The 16,989-nt window shown below is 39.5% G+C and overlaps 1 protein-coding gene across 2 annotated transcripts in view; it reads left to right on the forward strand.

The window, feature by feature from the left end:
- Positions 1-16,989, forward strand: part of Lar (tyrosine-protein phosphatase Lar) — an 80,953-nt gene that overhangs the window by 57,340 nt on the left and 6,624 nt on the right. Inside the window, exons 7-20 of one of the 2 annotated variants that reach the window (XM_065492433.1) lie at positions 2,897-3,007; positions 4,164-4,430; positions 5,119-5,400; positions 6,474-6,497; positions 6,697-6,797; positions 7,206-7,401; positions 7,716-7,849; positions 9,172-9,322; positions 9,648-9,769; positions 10,714-10,894; positions 13,831-13,970; positions 14,040-14,144; positions 14,406-14,503; positions 16,424-16,593. In XM_065492433.1, the coding sequence (XP_065348505.1) occupies positions 2,897-3,007; positions 4,164-4,430; positions 5,119-5,400; positions 6,474-6,497; positions 6,697-6,797; positions 7,206-7,401; positions 7,716-7,849; positions 9,172-9,322; positions 9,648-9,769; positions 10,714-10,894; positions 13,831-13,970; positions 14,040-14,144; positions 14,406-14,503; positions 16,424-16,593 (2,082 nt within the window). The remainder of the gene's footprint in view (positions 1-2,896; positions 3,008-4,163; positions 4,431-5,118; positions 5,401-6,473; positions 6,498-6,696; positions 6,798-7,205; positions 7,402-7,715; positions 7,850-9,171; positions 9,323-9,647; positions 9,770-10,713; positions 10,895-13,830; positions 13,971-14,039; positions 14,145-14,405; positions 14,504-16,423; positions 16,594-16,989) is intronic. The other variant, XM_065492434.1, reaches the window with a different exon arrangement.

Consider the following 16,989-nt stretch of genomic DNA (forward strand, 5'->3'; position numbering starts at 1 on the left):
CAACCAGCTAAACAGCTGAAATGGGATCATAAAAATGTTTCACTCAAGAATTTGTGTTCACGAAAAATGAAATTGGTCTGGAAATGAATTTTTTATGCCAGGCCATTTATCAAATAAAATGTCAAATAATGTTTTGAGTGGAATTTGCTAGGCTAATAAAGAGGAACTTTTACAGCTTAATCCAAATTTACAGCACATTAAAAATTCAAACTTTGTTTATCTTTACTCCAGTTCTGTAGCTTTTAGTAAAACCGCCCACAATTTGATGACAGTTTTCATTAAACCATGGTCATTTTAATTAATGTCTAATGTTATTTGCTCCCAATTTACCGAATTGACAAACAGGAAATGTTTAATTAGTTTTAATGAACAAACAAGATAGATTTTATTTATTTAAATCCAGATGTTTTTATCAAATTCAGATTTTAAGATAAAACTCGATCCATAGTGGCTAAAATTTTGTAAATTAACGTGAAATTAAAAAAATTATCTTGCACATTCTTCAAATCTGCAGCAAAAACCTTGCCAAAGAATTAAATTTCAGTAATTTCGTTGGAAAATTCCATTAAGTCAAGTACTCCCAGCAGAATCATCATACTCTCGGCCCACGAGATTAAACTCAAGTTTTGTTGTAAAGAGTTTCGTTGAAAAATCTTACAATCTAATGGGGTAAAGTAAGGAGGGTACATGTCACCATTCCCTTTCATTTTTTTTCAATGATTTATTAAAAGATTTCCCTTGAGTTAAATGTAGATTTTATGCTGACGATATTATACTTTTTAATGAAAAATTAAATGATACCAGTGTTTTTAATTTATTTATTTAATCAAATTCATTAGCCTGAGCCTAGTTTTGAATTTTTCAAGAGTACTTAACTCACTCGGCATTGTAAAAGCGCAATTCATTAAGTGCTGTGCTCTTTTGTTAATTTAAGGATAATTAAAATTAAAACCGGCTCTTGACGCTGAAGATAATCTCTTCTTATCTCGGCTGCAGTGCGATGAATTTCTCGCTCCCTCTTCCGCGCAATTACAGTCGTCAAGCACAATCTCTCGCCTCGCAGCAATGAAAACAATTTGCATGCTAACTGCGAGCGTATAACAGTATAATAATAATCTCAAGATTACCACCCGCTGCAGTGCTGGAAAAATGCGACGAGTCTCTCACTATTAGTCACAATAGCACACATACTCCGCGCTTCCATTTTCTTTCTTTCTTTCTTTTCCTCACAGATGCAAATAACTTTCCATCTCCGCGCCGAGCACGATAAGGCGCCTGCGACTTTATAAAGTATGCAACCGGCATGATTTATCTGCCCGGCCGGCGGCATAACTTTCTTTATGGCCACTTGCTGATGATAACGTAATTTCCAGCCGTAAATTATGCGCCACCGCGGCCGTAAATGCCGGTCCCTCTCAACGTTTTTTATTGTGCTAGGGATGGATGGAAAGATAACGCCGTTCGGTTTCATGCCTGCTCACGTTATGCCCTGAATTGGAAAACCAACCTGTATCTCGATTTTGACCAGGCCATTATAGGGGCGTGACAAATAAGTGTTTTTGTACTTTGCAGCAGAGAAGAAATTGAGTTTATTTATAAAGTTAGATTTTTAATCAAAAGCGGCACAGATTGTTTCATTATGATTTAAGAGATTTTTTAATCCAAATTAAAATTGTTCAGACTGTCAAATCATCTTCTAATGTGTTATGTTTACATCTAAATTGAATTGAAACAGTTTTTATGAACTGAGGAGAGTAATATTCATTTTCATCAGACACAATTATTCATTTTTATAGCCTGCAGAAAGTTATTTCATATAAAATGAATGGGGAAGTGAGACACCTACTATTGACTGTTTTTTATTTGAGTGCTGTGATGTTTGGACTATCAAATTAGCACAAATCATGAAGTGCGTGCAAAAGTGATAGAATTTTCAATATTTCGTTCAGTTTACCATTAATTTTCCTGAAATTGAGGAAAAAACCCGAGTGTTTTTTTAACCGATTTATTACTTTTTAGAAAGAGATTAAAATAATCAATTTTTTGCACATCCTAACAATTGAATACTTAAAGAAAACGTAGTTTTAAATTTTAATTGATGTCACTACTACGTTTAAAATATAGGGTAAAGAAGGAAAGAAAATATTCAAGTTGATAAATTTTGTTTGTAGATCCCATGAGAGAGCTTCCAAAATGTTATCAGTTCTTTCCTCATTCAAGTTTCCTCTTTTAAATAGATTGTTTGCTCAGTAGGAGATTTTCGTGACTTGCTGGTTTCCATAGCTTTTATTTCACCTACAAGTTGTTTTTTCCTGCATGAACTTACGTCAATATTATTTCCTTTCTTGAATTTTTGGCAAACCAGCTCATCCAGCGCATCCCCCGTATATTATGTTAAGTCAACATCATCCTTTTTCCACGTCCCTGCGAGGAGCACGCACAATGCAATAAATTTTTGTTGTGTTTTCCCATGTGTCGGAAGTTGTTACGTTCAGTGCTTCGGGGGTTTGTTTTACGGGACCGGCGTCCATGCTGCATGATGCAAACACGAGTTTTTATTTTATTTTTATGGACAGGCGGGTGGCGTGATATTTAATCGGGCCTTTTGCTGTTAAAATATTAGTGCCGAGCCGAGGGTGCCGTTATCGGTGCGCCAAAATGTTTGCATCGAGTTTTGGTTTCTCAAATTAAACTACGCTCCAGTGAGGCCGAATGTGTGCATGAGTGAAAGCAACATTTTTGATATTAAATTATAAAATGTTTCCCTGGGGCGTATATTTGGTTTTTGCGTTTTGCAGAGGCTTTTTGTTCGTCACCCCTTCAATATGGGGCGTTTTGCGCGTTGCACAGACTAGACTGACCGTCATGGTTAACTGTGTTTGGTCGATATTTTCAGGCACGCTGCAAATCAGCAGCAGCGAAGAGGAGGACTTGGGCAAGTACGAGTGCATCGCACAAAACAATGTGGGCACCGAGTACTCTCAACCAACAATGCTCTACGTCAAAGGTACGTCTCTCCCGCTTAATAACGCAGACGCTCTCTCTGTTTTATTGCTCGCTGCGAAAGAGAGTTCTAGAATTCGACCGCGCACAATGCTATGTGCAAAAAGAGCACCGATCAAAAAATAAAATTGACAGCGTCGTCTTTCCGAGCAAATCCATCGACACTGCCACCATTTTTATACTCACCGTGCGCGTTCCTTTTTTATTGGCGGCCCGGCAAGGGCCTTGAAACGGTGCTTGTTTGTGAGCAACTTCTTCGTCACTGTCACCTGTCACTGATCGATCTCTCGGCCGTTTGTGCTAGCCTGCAGGCGCGTGTTTCGTGTTGTTTTGTGGCTCAAATAAAACTGTCAAAGTGTCCTATGAAAAGTTCTCTCTCTATCTCTCTTTTGGCCGCAATCGCGCGCTTTCCTCACCACATACTTAACTGACAGAGAAGGCGGAGGCTTACGTTGTCAATTTTTGTCGAGCAAAAACGATTAAAAGTTTTCACACATTGTGGTTTTTGCTTTCAAGTGCAAGTAGTTTTGCTTTTGTAATTCAAAAGGGTCGATGTGATATAAACTGACTTGTCTGTTGTGTCGTTCAGCTGTTGAACTAAAACATCTAATTTTTTGTAGTGTAAGATTTTAATCAGGTTTTTATGGTGCTTTTTTGACAAGCAGTTATCTTAGTAACTGGAAAAATGAATGACTTTAGGAGTTTTACCCAGCTTACAATCAATCAAAGTTGTGGAATTAATTTATATTGTGTGACACATGCAGAACGTCAGTAATTTTCTTACAAATTAGAGTAAAATGCATTTTTAACAAGGACTTTTCATGTTTTTACTCAACCCAAAATCATTATTTCCTGCAAAAACCAAAATACGTGTAGAAATGCCATTCAAAAGGGAGTTTGAAACCAAGCCAACGTGGTGGGTATTGACAAAAAGACTGCCCGCAGTAGATTATCCAATAAATTTTTCGAAACACTCTTTTCCCTATTGTCTTTCGGAAGAGTTAAAAATAAAAAAAAAACACTATTTTGCAATTCATGGAACTTTGAAAAACATGGACAATGTAGAGTATTTTCCAAAGTTTGATAGATTTGCGTTAATTCCTTTTAGTATAAAATTCCGCATCTTATGATTTAAAATCACTTGTTCCTTTTTGTCTCAGTTCGCAGGGTGTTCCCCATGTTCACGATCCGGCCGAAGACGCTGTACGAAGTGATGCTGGGCGCCGACCTGAACGTGACCTGCGTGGCCGTGGGCTCGCCGATGCCACACGTCATGTGGCTGCAGGGCAAGCAGGAAATCAACGCGCACCAGCCGGTGGGCAAAAACATTCTGCACCTAAAAGACATCCGGCAGTCGGCCAACTACACGTGCGTCGCCCTCAGCGCACTCGGCTCCATCGAAGCGCCAACCATGATCAAAGTGCAAGGTAAATACGTGGCCACTAGTGAAATTGGCGGCAGCTAACTCGCTTCAGTGTTTGCTGAAGCGATTTAATTAAAATTGCCGGCCCTGTTTGCTCTCTGGATAAGTTTCGAGTGCCCGAGTTGGCTCTCTTTGTGCGACTGTTGGCCGGAGATGTTCGCTCCCTATTGAGAATCGATAGGTGGGTCAGATACAAGAGCTGTTGTCGGCGCTCAAATTGAATCGTCTAGATACTTTGCCTTAGATAGAGGCTATTCAACTCTAGCAACATCATGCAGCTTGCTCATAAATAATCATCCCCACTAAATATTTTTCGGTGTTTAGGCATTTTTTCGTGTCAAAAGAAGCATGAACATTTAAACACACACGACTCTGACATTGTGGAGGTGTTGGACAGTCAGCTTTGAAAAAAATTAGAGGGATTTTGAAAGTTTTTACTCGAGTAGTTCAAATTATCAAATAATTTTCGTAATTTTGCACCCAATATTTGTCACATATTCAGGCAGTTAACATTTTAATGCGTAAAAAGGTTCTTAATGTTTAAATCTATTGATGCATATATTTTTAAGACATATTTTGTGTTTTTTTTAATTTGGTTAACGTGGTAGAGTTAAAATTGGTCGTGAATATTTTAATTTATATTTTTACCGATGGTTTTTTTTTGTAAAATAAAAATTCGATTGTTTGTTCAGCCCTGCCGACAGCTCCGAGCGTGAAGGTGCTGGAGGTGGGGGCCACGGCGGTGCGTCTTGCCTGGACCTACCCTGAGGAGGAGGAGATCCAGTACTACGTGATCCAGTACAAGCCCAAGTTCGCGGACCAGGCGTTCTCTGAGATCTCTGGCGTGATCACCATGTACTACACGGTGCGCGGTCTCAGTCCGTACACCGAGTACGAGCTGTACGTGATCGCGGTGAACGCAGTGGGCCGCGGCGTCCCCAGCGACCCTGCCGTCGTCACCACAGGGGAAACAGGTGAGCACACAAAGAACGGCTTCTTGTTAGAGAATAAAGAAGTCGACGGAGAGAGTGCACGGGCTCTTTGATGTTGCGCTTTTCGCCGTCGACGTCGAGAGTGAGGCCGCGGCGGAGACGTTTTTTCCCTTTCTTATGTACTTACTTTGCCTCGCCACATGACGTGTGCTACGAATTCTCTCCACAGTGCGCTCACTTCGCCGCCGGAGTTGCTTTTGAAATGGCTCTGTGCTGGATTTTTACTGCCGCGATTATTGCTTGCCCTTTCCCGACGCGTACTTTTAAAGGATTTTTGAATACGAGTGAGAAATGGATCTTTTTTCATCCTTGCAGCCGAACTAATGGGGCTGCTTTATGATCGTGTTTATTTGGATTTGCCGACGGCAATGCAGATATTACAAAAGTTTCCGTTTGAAGTTCTTGATGAACTCCCCATTGCAGAAAAGTAAAATTGCTGGGCAGAGCTAACAAAGAAACTTTCACGATTCTGCGTTTTAGTTGATGGTGAATTTATTGAACTTGTCTAGCCTAAATTGATGCAGAGCAAATTCAAAAGGTTTAAAGTATTTTGATTTAACAGTTTTAGTAATATAAGGAGCTTGGAAAAATGTCAAATACAATTCGAAATTGGTCAAAATAATACATTCCACTGCATTTTAATGAATTTTCAAATATGTATCATGATTTAGATTTAATTTTAGAGGAAATTTGGTTTTGTAGACAATATCTCATGAAACAAAATTAATGGTATGGGAAATTTTTTGGTAAGTTGAAATACACTGGTCCCATCAAAAGGAGTGTGAGTGTACTTCTAAAAATTCATTATGGTTTAACGAAAATGTTCCATTGCATAAAATTCGATTTTAAATCACATTCAGTTCCTATTTAGAGCTCCAATGCTCACCAAATGAAAATGTTCTCCTGCTGGTCTTCCTAAAACCATGTTTAAGCTGTGCTAGAATTAATTAAATACCCCACCAAAACGTAACATCCTTGGAGTATATTTGAAAGAAGAGCACTTCAGATCTTCGATTTATGCTATAGAGCTAATACATAATTTTTTTTCATTTCAGGAGACTCGACGAACTCAGGATCACGTGAGTATTTTCGGTCACGCAATGAAAGCTAAACTAGATGAAGTTATTGAAGCATAAATTTGCATATATATTCGAAGCATTTTGAAAGTTATGAATTTCAATTAAAGCAGCAGATAAGCTTGATAAAAATGAGATTTTAATTCAGTCGAATAGCGTGTGCGAGGGTAATAATTTTGCACGCACCAACACTCGATTTCAGGCTCTGGATCAGCTCCGCGCAACGTGATGGTCAGACCCTTAAGCTCGAGCACAATGGTGATCCAATGGGACGAGCCAGACACGCCAAACGGCCAAATCACGGTGAGAAAACTTCATTTCCCGCTTCAGAGACAATATCCCCACAAGATTCATTCCCCTCGAGAAAGCGTCTGCTCCTTTCTGAATTTATGGTCTTAATTCAAGGAGGCATACAACGCTTGCCACTTTCCGTTTCCAAATGCAAACACCGGGCCGCGTGCAGAGCGATAAATTTCGCCGAGCCGGCGAAAATTTACATGCGAGTATATATATGCCACCTACAATTAAGCCAGCGGCGCAATCAATATTGGACTTGTTAGAAAGTTGAGAAGGAAACGCGAGACTGCCGTCAGCAGAAAGTTGGCCGACTTTTGCCGGCAAACATACTCAAGAGTCTCTCGTATTTCCAGAGCAAAGAATAGACGGTGAAACTTTTAAATTAACTCAGATGATCGGTGTCTGTTCACTCAGGGCTACAAAGTCTTCTACACGACCAACCCAGGCCAAGTGATGGCCAACTGGCAGTCGCAAATGGTGGACAACAATCAGCTGACCACCATAAGTGACCTGACGCCGCACACCATCTACACCATTAGGGTGCAGGCCGTGACCAACGTCGGCCCTGGACCTCTTTCTGCTCCCGTCCACGTCAAGACCCAGCAAGGAGGTAAAAACATTCACAGTTTATTTTATTTTAAATAGTTCAATTTGATTGCTCTGCAAAAAAAACTTGAACTGCTTCTGTCAATAATTTTCCAAGAAACCTTTTGCGTAATCGTCATCAAAATGAAAAACCTATTTTCGTATAATTTAAACTGTTTATCAAGACAATAATTTTTTTCAAAAGCCATACATGCGTTAAATTGTTTCCTTTTATACAACTGTGCTGTTTGGAGCCTTGCCTCCTATTTAAAAGATTAATTTGAAAATTTATTGGATCTCTCTAAATTCTCCTTTTTTATTTATTTATCATTTAAACAGTGCCGAGTCAGCCAAGCCACTTACGAGCCACGGACATCGGAGAGACAAGCGCCGTTCTGCACTGGAACAGGCCGGTGCACGCCGGCGAGAATATCATTAGCTACGAACTGTACTGGAACGACACCTACGCGGAGGTAAACGCAAACGAATATTTCACAGATGGAAGCCAAAGCTTCAATTTGCCGACTGATTATACTTCAAAGCATCTCGCAATCTTTGTCTTGATGAGTTTCTTTTTTGCTGAATCTCTCCTTCCTTGCCGCCAGTCTCGCTCCTCTTAGGTTGTTTTCCTGGCGCTTTATAGTTAATTAGTTTCCCGTCTGGCACCTCCTTTGCTCATGGCTGGGCCTTTGAAGAGCTACAGCTTCGCAGAATTAAATAAAATGATGTACCTACATCGCCAGCAGTGAGTGCAAATTAGAGAAACGCGCCAGTGCTTGCAACGAAACATTTATATATATGTATATACAAACTAGTGCCTACTTCATGGAAATGCTCCTCTCTCGTTGATTCCAAGAGATATCACTCTGCAAATCAATGACAGTTTCGCATTTTCCACTTTGTGCTCCTTATTACTCTAGTTTATCTAAACGTTTCCAGTCAGCGATTGTGATTTCATTTTGCAATATTACAAGACCAATTAGATTAAATAGAACGTGACAAGTATTACTTCTAGTCACTAATAATTCTTCGGAACGATTGAAAATGTGCTCTCAATACAAAAGTGATATTTTTCTGATAAAAAGAGTCATGAGTTCTGATTTATTTTAATATAGCGTAGGTAAAAAATGTTTTAGGAATGGAAAGGTCAAGAAATATTTTATTTTTCACGTTTTTCAGGATATTTAAGACGCATAAATTCGATGTTTACATGCAACAAAGAATATTTTTTATGATAGCGTCTTTAATGCTTTTTTCCGCACTCATATTTTTAATTCTAACAGTCATTTTTTACGCTGAAATGATTTTTTCCCTTGGATTAGTTTTATTTTTAATATTCTCTTTGATCTTGGTTTACCAATATATCGTATCACACAAATACACTCTGTGAAAAACCGGGTGATATTGGGGTTTACCGCATTTTTCGTGCTTTTCCAAACGAAAAAATGAACAGAACAAATTAAATGAAGTACGATATGAGTTTGCATTGTATAATGAAGTAAACCATTACTGTGTGGAATGAAAGGCACCAAAATTTAAAGTAAAAAGTTTAATATTTGGTTCTTTTTCGCAAGATTAATGCTATTAGAAAAATGCTCTAAATTGCAAAAAGCCCGTAAACCCCAGTTTTTTTCTGACGATATGTGGGTTTTTGCAAGACCTGTTTTTCTCTGCCAGACCCATGTCATACGAGAGATTTTTTCTCTGCAATATCATAAGAGCATCCGACATATCTGGTGTGGCTTTCAAACACAGGAAATCAACTGACGCGTCCGCTTTATTTGATCCCAATTAGGAAAAGCACCACCGGCGCATTCCAGTGAGTGAGAGCTACACCCTGACCGGCCTCTACCCAAACACTTTGTACTACGTGTGGTTGGCTGCCCGCTCACAAAGGGGCGAGGGAGCGACGACCAGTCCGACCCCGGTTCGCACCAAGCCGTACGGTAAGTGGCAAAGAACGCCAGACAGGTACACTGTAGAGAGAGCACGAGTAGTCGAAAAGGCACTTTGTGTTGGCACTTCGCACTTCAATCTTTTGAGCACCTACTTGTTCGCACCGAACAAAGAAACAAAGAAATATTCTGCTATACTTCAATACACGAAATGAAAAGGAATCGAACACAAACACGCGATTCGTGGAAAAAATCCGATTTTCCAAAGAGGATACACTCCTGGGGTCTAATGATCTTGAAGTGACTGGCACGAGTGGCATTAACTGGCGCCCGATCTCGTTCGACGCCGAGAGATGCAATTTTTTGATCGCTTTAGTGCCTGGATTGCCGCCGCAGAACGTGACAGCCGTGGCCGAGGGCTCCGGGGCCATCAGGATCAGATGGAAGCCGCCCCCGCAGGACAAGCGCACCGGACGCATCTACTACTACAAAATTCAGGCAAGATGAAGCCCTTGAGACGTCGCACACACACTTAACAAAATCAAGTTCTGGAGTTGTGGAATGTAGTCTTGAATCGTGAGGGAAAAGAACTGATCGTTACACTTGAAATATTGTCTTTTTTTATATTTAGGCTTTTTTCTAAAGCAGATCTTTTGAAACGTCAGTTCTTCAAAATAGTTAACAATTCGGCCCAAAATCATTCCTTTTAATTGCATTTTTCCGATCTTATTCAAGTTGCAATGAATTCCAAGCAGTAAATTAGCCTTAAAATATGATCATTTATTCAGAGAAATGAACGTTTTTTATTTGGCTTTAATGAGGAGAGTAAAAAGGTTAATTTTGAGATTTTGTTACTCATATTTAACCATTTTTAGATGGCATTTCGCGCGGTTGTTTTTTTAAAATAATTTTTTCGTCACTCAACTGATGCCATCAAATGACATAGATACAGAATAGCCAATAAAATAAAGAAAAATCCGACCAAACAAGTCGTCTTTATTTACCAAATGATTGATATTTTTCCGAATTGTTAAAATTGTTTCCGTAAATAAAATACATACATACCTGTTATCTTTTACTGAAAACATCCATAACCAACATACACCTTTTTGGCAAAATACGTTTAAAGTCACATATATATTATTAAAAATGTCCACTTTCGATCTATTTTTGATGATTGAAAATTATTCCACAAAGGTACGTGTGAAATTTTAATAAATATATATGGAATTCCACAGCTCTAAAGAATTCAGTGAAACCCAGCTTTTTACCAACGAAATGGTGGAAATTCGCCGCCAAACCCGAAATTTATCATTTGAACATGCAAATGCGCTGGCTGTTGAGCGCCTTTTTTTCGCACCCCTCCTTTTTCACTTTCCCTCTGGCAATTACATTGTGTCAGCCGTGGGAAACGCGTGTTTTCAACCATCTGTTGCAATCAGGTTGTGGAGCAATCACGGCCCGACTCGGAAGCGATGACCATCACCGTGAACGGCTCGAAAACGGACGTGCTGGTCGACGAGCTGAAAAAGTGGACCGACTACCGGGTGTGGGTTTCGGCGGGCAGCAGCCTGGGCGACAACCCGCCCACACCACCGTTAGTGGTGCGCACCGACGAAGATGGTGCGTTTCACGCCACGCCGACAAAACCACACTTTTTGCCCTGTTAATGAATATTCAACACGCTCATTACAGCCCGTTTGCCTCTCGCTCGTTACACACTTTGTAAGAGTTAATGAAAGGATGGGCGTGCGACGAGCAAACTCGGTGTGCAGGGCCGAACGTGATCTTATCTCTAGCAGGGCGAGGAAAATCTCCTGCAGTCTCTGCCAAAATTTATTCGAAAGATTTTGGAATCTGCGGCACTTTTAAACTTGGCCGACTCGAGAAAGTAGGGTTGGGAATTCTAGACACTGCATAAGACTATTTCTTCTGTGCGTCTGTGTTACTTTAGGACATTTCACAAATAATTTTAAGACTTTTGAGCCACACTGATTTTTATGTTACTATTTTTTCCGTTTCTAAAATTTTAATCCAGATATTTATGTTAGCTAAATTTAAGCTTAAAATCGCAACAATTGTCATACTGTTTGATCATTTATATTTTCAATTCTGTCGGAAACAGATTGTTAAGCCTAGTTTAACCCAAAAATATATTTTTAGTGGTTTTTTTTTAATTGTAAATTTTTCTGTACAATTTTTTATCATATTCTGAGCTATAAAATAATTAGCTGACATTTAAATAACTTGGGAAAAGGTTTCAGATAGTGAAAAATTAAGATTCTGGTTTATTTTCGTCTTAAATCTTTAATAATTTAACTCTTTTCAGACTTTAAAGCCATGCTAAAAAATTTTAACTTCTAAAAATGTGATATTTTTGGCACGAAAATCGTTGGTCATCTTTTTTTTGTCTAAAACCAGTCAAAGATTCCCAACCCTCGTAGAACTTCAAAATAATCTGTATCCTAATGTTTCAGACTTTCACAGTTTTTGCCCTGTTCAAATTCGCATTCGTCTCCGTCAACGGAATATTTGTCTTTACCCTGGCGTTCCATTTTTCATGAGTGTCAGATGAATTTTATCGGAAAAAAATTTGCGTCGCACGCCCATTAAAAGGAAATTCATTATTTCGAGTTGGGAGAGAGGCGCAAAGTGACGCGAAACAAAACCCGATTCCCCCCGTCGCCGAGACAAATATTTGCCCAGAAACACGATACTCGCACCTACACACATTCGTACACACACACACAGACAGACGCAATCAAACAAAGCAAAAACAGCGTGGCTGCCAATAACAGCGCACTAACACACGCACTCACGCACCATATTCACCTTTGCATGCCTAAATAATACATGTGTGAGCGAGCACTCTGAAGCACCGCACCCAGCACCAAATTTTATCGCATTTTTCTGTCGAGTCTGCAACAAAAAAAAACCGCGAACTGTTCGTGCTACAGCAGCATCATTTGAATACCAAAAAACACGAATTTTTGAAACACAAGCCCCTTTTGAGAGAAGAAAAATATTTTGCATTTTGACCTAAAATTGAATTTTTGTCCCCATATTTTTGACAAACCGGCTAATGTGGTTGGTTCCGCTGCTCGATAGTGCGCAGTAAGTACACCAGCAATTTTTTGCCATTTTTGTGTTTTGGACATAATTTGTGTGTTCGCCGTGCTAGACAGAGCCGACGTCTCTTTTTTCGTGTGAATTTTTTTCTAGTTTTTTGAGCGTAGCGCTTTTTGGGTTGGTATTCAAATGCAGTGCAGAGATTCTGCGCCGCAAAAACGACCAGAACGAGATGTTGTGTTTGACATGTTTGCCGGCGCAGCCAGTGCGCAGTGTTAGCTCGCACCAGAGGCAAATTATTTTCTTTAATTACCAGCCGACGAGCCTTTTGTTTTGGCTTGTCGACGAGTTTGCTCAGCGAATTTGCCCGGACAAATGGCCTGCTTTTTGCCTCGGGCGGCACCAGCCGCGCGCGTAACAAAAAGAGACCGTGAGTAATGCAACTCGGCTCTGGCTCCGCTAATTGTTTGTTTGCTCGGTTTTTAGTTTAATTGTGACGGGAAAAAGTGCTGCATAATGGAGAGAACAGTAAACCGAGATGATTAGGCCGCAAATATATATATTTGCCTTTCTTTTTTTAGTTCACCGGCTTCTCTGCGCAAAAACGTGTAATTTTATGCTCAAACCGGAAGATCGATATCTTTGTGGATATTAAGCAGTGTGTCAGAATCGGAATCGCTTATGCGGTCAACTTTCAATGAAATAATCATTCTCTTTGTTCATTGAGAATGAAAATAGTCTGGAGCGAAAAACTTTTATAGAATTTACTGCTTTCATGCATTTAATATCTCAAGCAAAGACAAAGAAAACAGTTGGAGAGAGGTTTGAACATATTGAGTTTCTAGGAAATGCAGTAAATTTTTCAAGAAAGCATTTTCTTTTAGTATAATGCAGCAAGCAAGGAAAATTAAATTTCATACATACACGAAGCCGTGTTTAAATATTGGAAATCATAAGTTTTCACGGAAATTTTCAGAAATGAATACTATATATACATTTTATTCCGATTTTAAGCAGCATATGGACACTTTCTGAGATTCCTGGTCCTGAAAATTATGTGCAGTTGCAAAAAAATGTAAAATAAAATCCATGAAAAGGCTTCCAAATTTATTATCAACCATGAAGTTTACTTTAATTCAAGTCTACTTTTCTATTTAGACCATCTAGTCCTTAAAAAAACCTCTTAGGAGGAATTTTGTGAAGGCTTTGTAGCTTCTATCCAGTCAAAAGTCTTTTTTGTCAAATTATCCAATTTAAAACTACTTTACTCCACTCTTGCTCAAATAAAAGTAAAAGTAAAAAAGGCAGCCCCAAGCATATCCACATATATAGCGTTTGAATCAGCATTCCTCGCAGAGAGCCGCTAAATTTTTGCCTCGCCGAGTTGGAAGAGCAAACTCGTCGGTCGGTGTTAAAGCCACATTCTCTGTGGCTCAAAGAGCGACGGCCCAAGGCGAGATCGGCCACTAAAATCGAGTTTGCACCCTTAGTGCCCGGCGAGCCGCAAGACGTGCGCGTCACCCCGATCAACTCGACCAGCGTCAGGGTGGACTGGAAGCCACCGGTCGACAAGGAACGCAACGGCCTCATTCGCGGCTACCACGTGCACGTGCAGGAGATCAAGGACGAGGTGAGTGAGCTCAGCCAAAGTTCCCGTTCGCCCGGCGGTAATGGCCTATTTTCGCGATCAAATATTCAGAGCAAGAATCTGCTGAACGAGCCGATGCGCTTCGACGTGATTGGCGGCAACATGGAAACTTTCAACGTCACCGGTTTGCAACCAGACACCCAGTATTCTGTGCAGGTGCGTAAACGGAGATTGGAATATTTTCTCTCACGCGGTACATAATTTCCTTTTTAGCATTCCGAGCTTTGTTATTTTCTGATCCAATTTCAAAGTTATTGATTCGATCTCAAAGGCAGATTTTTTGTGGATTTGATTTTAGAGTCCCCTGGGAAATCAATAGAGCGTTTTCCTCGAGAGTGCAAAAAACATCTAATCCTCCAAAAAACAAGTGCGATGAGTGTTTAGAGTTTTGAGCATTTTTCGCTCTCTGATTTACAGGTGGCGGCTTTGACGAGAAAGGGTGACGGCGACAGGAGTAACTCGGTGATGGTTCACACTCCTGGCGGAGTTCCGAACCGGCCAACCGTGAATTTGAAGTGAGCACTTTTAACTGTTTTGGCGTGGAAGGGAAGTGGGAATTCATTTTGAATAGCAAAAGAGGGCGGTAGTTTAATAAGTTGCTGTGGAATCAGACTAAAGGTCGTGGTTCACGAGCTGCCATTTCGACATTTCGCATTTAATTATTTGTTTGCGTTCCTTTGACTCTCCGCTTTCCTCAGGCACTAACCGTGATCCAAATAATAACGTGTTCGATTTGTTCCAAACGTTGAAAGGCATCCCACCTTCATTTTCTCAAACAAACTTTGCGAGCTTTATCATTCCAAGCAAGAAATGGGATTCAATCGAACCTAATTTAGTCTTTCAATATATTTGTTGAAAGTTATAAATGCTATAAATAGCTTCGCCATATAGGTATATATTTTATGCAACCCGGTTGCGTTGTATTACCGTCAAAATTCTGTTGATCATGTTATCAGTGTAGATTTTGAGCGTGCAGTGCATACATGACAATTCATTAAGAAGAAACAATGTGATAATCTCAAAAAGTGTAATTCATTTTTTTAGATATAATATTTACATAAAGTTTTAAATCTTAATCAAATTTAAACTTAAGTAGGCGCACGATATCCTCGTTTTAAATTATTTGAAGCATAAATATGTTTCTATTTTTACAATTATCGCTAACTTAGTTCTGCACGTTATTCAAAGAGTAAAAAATCCGTCTATTGGAAAACGAAAAATGTGGCAGAAAGAGGAAAAATTCGCGTAGATTGATTTCTCCGTTGATTTATTATTTCAGTTTGTCCAACCACATATTTTAATCGCGAAAATGAACTATAACTACACACATGGTTGGAGTTTAATAAAAGAAAATTACGGAAGGGCTTTACTCTGTGTGATATACAAACATCACACCGGTGAAAGTGAAAATTTTAAAGAGAAAAATTATTCTTGTATACTGATCATCCTGATTAAAAAACGTGTGGAGGTGAAGACCCATTATTTGTGGTTTATTGATCTGTCCAGTTTTAAATCAGTAAAATCATTCTTGAAATTTCATGACTCCCGCGTCTGTTTCCGAATGTGGGCCCAAAATAAGACTCGATATGATGCAGCCTAAAAACAGTAAAACACGCGCGAATTGATCTGCACTTTCTGCAAGGTTTCTTGTCACCAAAGATTCGATTTTTCAGGGGGGTTTAAAAGTTATTTATAAGTTTCGGTTGATATCTGTTAGTTCTAAAAAAAGAGTCGATTCAATCAAATTTTTTGTCTCAAACGCTCTTGTTAGAATTGTAAGTCTTAAAAATTGGTCGTGTAGGATCATGATTTTTTCATTTTATCGTCATGTTTTTTCTTTATTCGTCAAAATGATTTATTTTTAGTTATGAGTTGTAGAGATGGTTCGAAGTTGGATGAGAAAATTTTATGAGCGGATTTGATTGATCCTGTTATACTGTTGAGCTACGAATAAGTCGGATGTTGATTTTTGAAGAGCTTTGGGAAAAGTTTCAGACTAATAGTCCCAAGGGAAATTTATTCCTGTTTATTTATGTACTATTGAATGTACCGTCAAATCCATCTGAATTAATTTGACCTTAAATCAATATTTCAAAGCAAAAATTGATTAAAGTATATTTGCAACCACTGAAATTTTGCATTTAGTTGCATTCTGAAAAAATTGATAGTCTATATGAACCCCAAAATCGTCTAGAAATCTAAACTATACTGATGAAAATTCATTTATTGTAAGCACTTTGAGGTAAATGTTAATATTTCATACACTCCTAGCTATGTTGTTAAAATGAATTAGTTATTCATAAATAGTCGGTTTTGGGATGCGGCCTACTTATATTGTGTACGTTTATAGTGCTGTGCGGGTTGACCTCATTTGCAATTTCGCCTCGGCACCCTCCGCTGGTTTTCCGGCGTCACGCGTTACAATTTGCCTGCAGGATCCTGGAGAGGGAGCCGTCCGTGACGTTGGAGCTCGAGTGGTCTCGTCCCTCGCAGGCGTTCGGCGAGTTGCTCGGCTACCGGGTGAGATACGGCGTCAAGGACCACGAGGACCGGGTGGAAGTGCAGAAGAACAGCCACACGTTCACGCACCGCATAGAGCAGCTCGGTGAGCATGAAATTTAATTGTGTTTGCATGGCCGGCCGGCGAAAATTGCGCCAACAACACACGGGAAATTAAAAGCAATTACTTCTTTGTTTAGCTCCGTGCGCTTAGAATTATTCCCCTCCAGCGCCTTTGTCACTTTACGCTGCCGAGGAATTTTCATTCGCGCGTTCGAGACGCGGAAAATGCTGGCAAATAACTTTGCGCTCTCTTTATTCGTAATGTACATGCGCTTGAAACGCTTTTCGCATTCTTAGAAGTTTTTCTGATAACATTTGAATATATAAATCCCAACTTAACGTTGCGCACTGTCAAGGAAAGGGCTGCTTTTGTCCTCGAAAAATCCTGTGACAGAATGCATAAATTTCAAGTCCACCAAAACTATTTTTAACTCTCTAA

This window comes from Cloeon dipterum, chromosome X (genome assembly GCF_949628265.1).
Source record: "Cloeon dipterum chromosome X, ieCloDipt1.1, whole genome shotgun sequence".
NCBI lineage: Eukaryota > Metazoa > Arthropoda > Insecta > Ephemeroptera > Baetidae > Cloeon > Cloeon dipterum.